Genomic DNA, 3,947 nt, shown 5'->3' with positions numbered 1-3,947 from the left:
GGGGGACCAAATGAGGAGGCGGGCCGGATCCGGGCCGTAGTTTGGGGACCCCTGCTCTACTGGATCTAAGGATGACGAGCTAGGAAAGGACAAGAACTTTATGATCTTGGGATTGATTTATTGAGTTAATTTCTCTCATTGTGAATTTGTAATTGTCTGTTTTTATTCAAATCACTAATATATACACCAAAACTAAAACCATTGCTTTCTGTTTTCATTCACACCTCAGGCTCCTTAAAAGAACCATCTTCTGATGCTGCTCTTTTAGCCGCAGTTAGCTGCATAGCCCATATCTGTTACATAGAACATGCAGCAAGCCTGGAAGTTGGACCAGAACCAACCGGGTCAGAATGTGGCTGGTGGAGTCTGCTGATTGGCTTGGATTGCTCTTCACCTGCCAGCAGCCAACCAATCGGAGAGCGGCTCTGGTGTTTTTATTGTCATTCTGTTCAGGCTGTTTGTGAGTGCTGTTGCTAAGCAACAGTCTTTTGAGGCTTGTGGGAAAGTTTTCACCTCCTCACAGAAACAAAGCAGCACGCACGGAGCTGCTGTTCAGAGTTCGCCTGACCCAATCTGGAACATGAAGCTCACTGGGAACCGAACCACAGACTCAGTGGGATCCATTCAGCCAATCAGAAAGCAGCCTGATGCTGATGTAAATAAAAACCTTGTGATCCAAACTGTGCCTTCTCCCTGTGCCTGCAGGGGGGGCAGCGGCATGGAGACCAAGCCAGAGCTGCAGCGGGTTCTGGAGTCCAGGAAGCGGGATCAGCTGATCCGCCAGAGGAAACAGGAAGAGGAAGCGCGCAGGAAGATTTCCCCGCTGGAGGCCGAGCTGCTCAAGAGACACATGAAGCTGGAGGAGGTGAGGGCATGCTGGAGCAAACTGACACGGACTGGGTTCATTGGACCAGACGGGACTCAGGTGGTGGACTAGACCCCGATAACTAGACCGGTCCAGACCGAGTCTGATGGACCAGGTTAACTGAACCAGGGTCACCAGCATAGGATAACTGTATCCGGGGCGCAGCACATTAAATTATGTTTCATGAATTTGAAAACGTCCTCAGTCTCCAGGAAAGCTACAGCAGATCTGGAACATTCTGTGAATGGTCTGGTCCAGAACCTATGGTTCTGTTTGGACCAGAACCAAGGTTCAGAGCCCATTAACCCTTTAACTGAACCCTTCTAAACACTGACTTGTAAGTAAATGAGTCCATTGAGAACTCAGGGTCATCATGACAGTTAAGGGTCAATCAGTTCAGAAATGATCAGATGTTCACTGAGGAGCAACCGGGCTCATGCTGACCCGACTCTAAACAGTCCCTGTCCCTCTACCTGTCCCTCTGCCTGTCCCTCTGCCTGTCCCTCTGCCTGTCCCTCTGTCCACAGCTGGAGCGTCAGCAGGAGCAGCAGCAGGAGGAGAACCTCAGAGCTCCAGAGTTTGTTAAAGTCAGAGAAAATCTGAGACGGACGTCCTTCCATGCAGATGAGGAGGAGGTGTAGAGACAGAGACACAAAGTGTCCAGATGGCGACAGGAGGCTCTGGGGACGGAGCGTCCATAGCAGGACTCTGCGAGGTCGGGACATGGCGGCCATGATGTTTCCCAGCAGATGTTAAACCTGTCAGATCCCTGATCTGATGCTAATGTTTCTGCATCATGATGATTGTTAGACAGCTGCTGCCCCCTGGTGGTCAGCTTGTAGACAGCAGCACCTGGATGAGCAGGTAGACCCACCTGAAGAGGAAGAGGAGGCTCTTTATCAGCTTGATGATGGACAGATTCTCTGCTCTCTCATTGGTCAGGACGATTCTCGGGTGTTTCAGCTCAAACTTCTTCTTTGTGCCTTTTCTGTCAGGAACCTTTCCTCTGGGTCCTCCTGCTGCAGAAACAAGTTTTATGTTGGCTTTATTAAACCAGAGCCGTTTTATAGACGTAACCATGTTAGATCTGTGTTGTAGAGTTCAGCTCAGTGAGTTCAAGCTAACTCCTGTAGGACGTCTAACATCTGGCCCGCCCAGCTGTCCCTCTGCTGGGACCTGACGATGCAAAGCAGCTGCAGTCACTAACGACAGAGGAACCGCTGAGGCCGGCTTGGCGTGGAGACATGAAACCACTTCCTGTCAGAGCAAGAACAGCTGCAGAGATTTCACAGCACTTCATGCTCAGACGGTGGACAGTAGGGTTTGTTGACTGATGTTGTGCCTGAATAAATCTTTTATAAAGCAGCTCAGAGTTATGACAGTTTTTATTTATTTACATCTTTTCTCATATTTTTATTTTCTGACTCCAGCAAAAAGAAAACCTGCAAATACAGAGAGAAAGGAGGTGATGGGCATAAAATGACAGGAAGTAGACCGACTGTACAGGAACAGCCTGATCTGGTGGTGTTGAGAGGTTCTGGAAGTTCTTTTGGATCTTTCAAAGCCTTCCAGACCATGGACAGCCTGATGTGGATTATCTCACCTGGTACTGAGCTAAACCAGAAGAGGATCCAAACGGCCAGACAAGACAGTTTGGTTCTGATCCGACACCAGATCCAGCTGCTGGTTCCAGCTCAGAGGCTACAGGGCAGAACACGGATTAGAGCTGACCTTGATCAGGTGAGGTTGGACCAGAACCTTGGTTCTGCTGGGTCAGTGAGTCGATTGTTCTAACTGCGGAGCCAAAGAGAAGAGCTCCCCCTACTGGTTTCAGTGGGACCACACCGGTTCTGTGTTCAGAACAAGCATCCAGACACGGTTCTGATCCAGATCCAAACTGTTGGTGGTTTAGAACCTAACATGAGTTCTGCTTCTCTGCTCACATAGAAGCAGAAATCTGGACCATCCAGAACATTTGGTTCTGTTGAGACCAGATTCTTAACCAGAAGAAACTGGAAAGGCTGCCAAAGAACCAACTATGATTTGGATTAGAACCAGTTCGGGAGCCTCAGCAACACATTTTTTCCAGCAACAGAAAATCAAGTTTTTATGAAGAAAATGATTCTGGTTCTGGTTCGGCCCGCCTGCAAACCTGACATGTTTCTGATAGCGAATCATTTCATCTGCACTGAGGCAGCTTTTCATGTGATGAAACACAAAACAGGGTCAAGGTGATCAGAACCAGGAAATATTCTTCGCTCTGTCCTGCCTGACGGGAACAGAACGGCTCTGTTCAGGCTGGTTCTGGAAGAACCGGTTCTGTTCTGCTGCAGGTCCAGACACAACCTGAAGAACACCTTGGGGTTCTGAGAAATCCCGTGTCAGGTTCTGCTTGTTCTGGTCAGAGTCTAAAGAGAAAACGGCAGAAAGTTCGGTTAGCAGTAGCATGAACTAAAGCTGGAGTTGGGTCCAAATCTCAGGTTCGGGTTGCTGAAACACTGATGCAACAACGGAACTAAAACTGTTTCTGGATTTTCTGGATAATAAAAACTTTTTCCCAGAAGGTTCTGAGTCATAAATAACTTCCGGTGAGCCAGTTCTGACCTGGCGCATCTGGGTTCAGGTGGGAATGAAGCCGCTCTCTGCAGGGATGAGATTTACTGACCGTTTCACCCGTTTTCTCCATAAACCGAATATCTAAAGAATTAGATCTGACCGGAAAAGCTTTTATTTTGAAACAATTCATTCCAGAGCCGCAGCAGCTCAAACGGGGTATCCTGTCTGTTGTTTGATTTTGATACGTTTTAAAGAAACTTTTACTATAAAAATGATCCATAAACAAACGATTCTTCATATTTGATTCATTTTTATTTTGATCAAAGTTTTATTATACTTTTCGTTCCATCTAGTTTTATAATTTTTATATGACCTTAATAAATATGTTTCCAGGAAATAATATATTTAAATGACATAGAGATAAAAATCCATCCATCCATCAGCCATCCACTTTATTGAGAATCGTAAACCGGAATATATATATAGATGGTAATGGCGAACCAACCGGACATTGTGGTGGTGGATA

General features: G+C 46.9%; 1 protein-coding gene across 2 annotated transcripts; it reads left to right on the top strand.

The window, feature by feature from the left end:
* Positions 1-253: 253 nt before the first annotated feature.
* Positions 254-2,235, top strand: LOC106936950 (protein FAM107B-like). 2 transcript variants are annotated; one of them, XR_001422268.1, is made up of 3 exons: positions 254-865; positions 1,393-1,903; positions 2,024-2,235. XR_001422268.1 is itself a non-coding variant. In XM_015018211.1 (2 exons), exons 1-2 carry the CDS (start codon positions 581-583, stop codon positions 1,504-1,506), a joined length of 399 nt encoding a protein of 132 aa, XP_014873697.1. In that variant the 5' UTR covers positions 254-580; the 3' UTR covers positions 1,507-2,235. The 2 variants fall into 2 exon arrangements, 1 of the variants encoding a protein (XP_014873697.1); XM_015018211.1 differs by having other exon boundaries at positions 1,393-2,235.
* Positions 2,236-3,947: the final 1,712 nt, after the last annotated feature.

Source organism: Poecilia latipinna, unplaced genomic scaffold (genome assembly GCF_001443285.1).
Source record: "Poecilia latipinna isolate Pla-1442-1.1 unplaced genomic scaffold, P_latipinna-1.0 Scaffold2247, whole genome shotgun sequence".
Taxonomy (NCBI): Eukaryota; Metazoa; Chordata; class Actinopteri; order Cyprinodontiformes; family Poeciliidae; genus Poecilia; species Poecilia latipinna.
The sequence above is the reverse complement of the archived record's forward strand: the minus strand, read 5'-3'. Positions and strand labels throughout refer to the sequence as shown.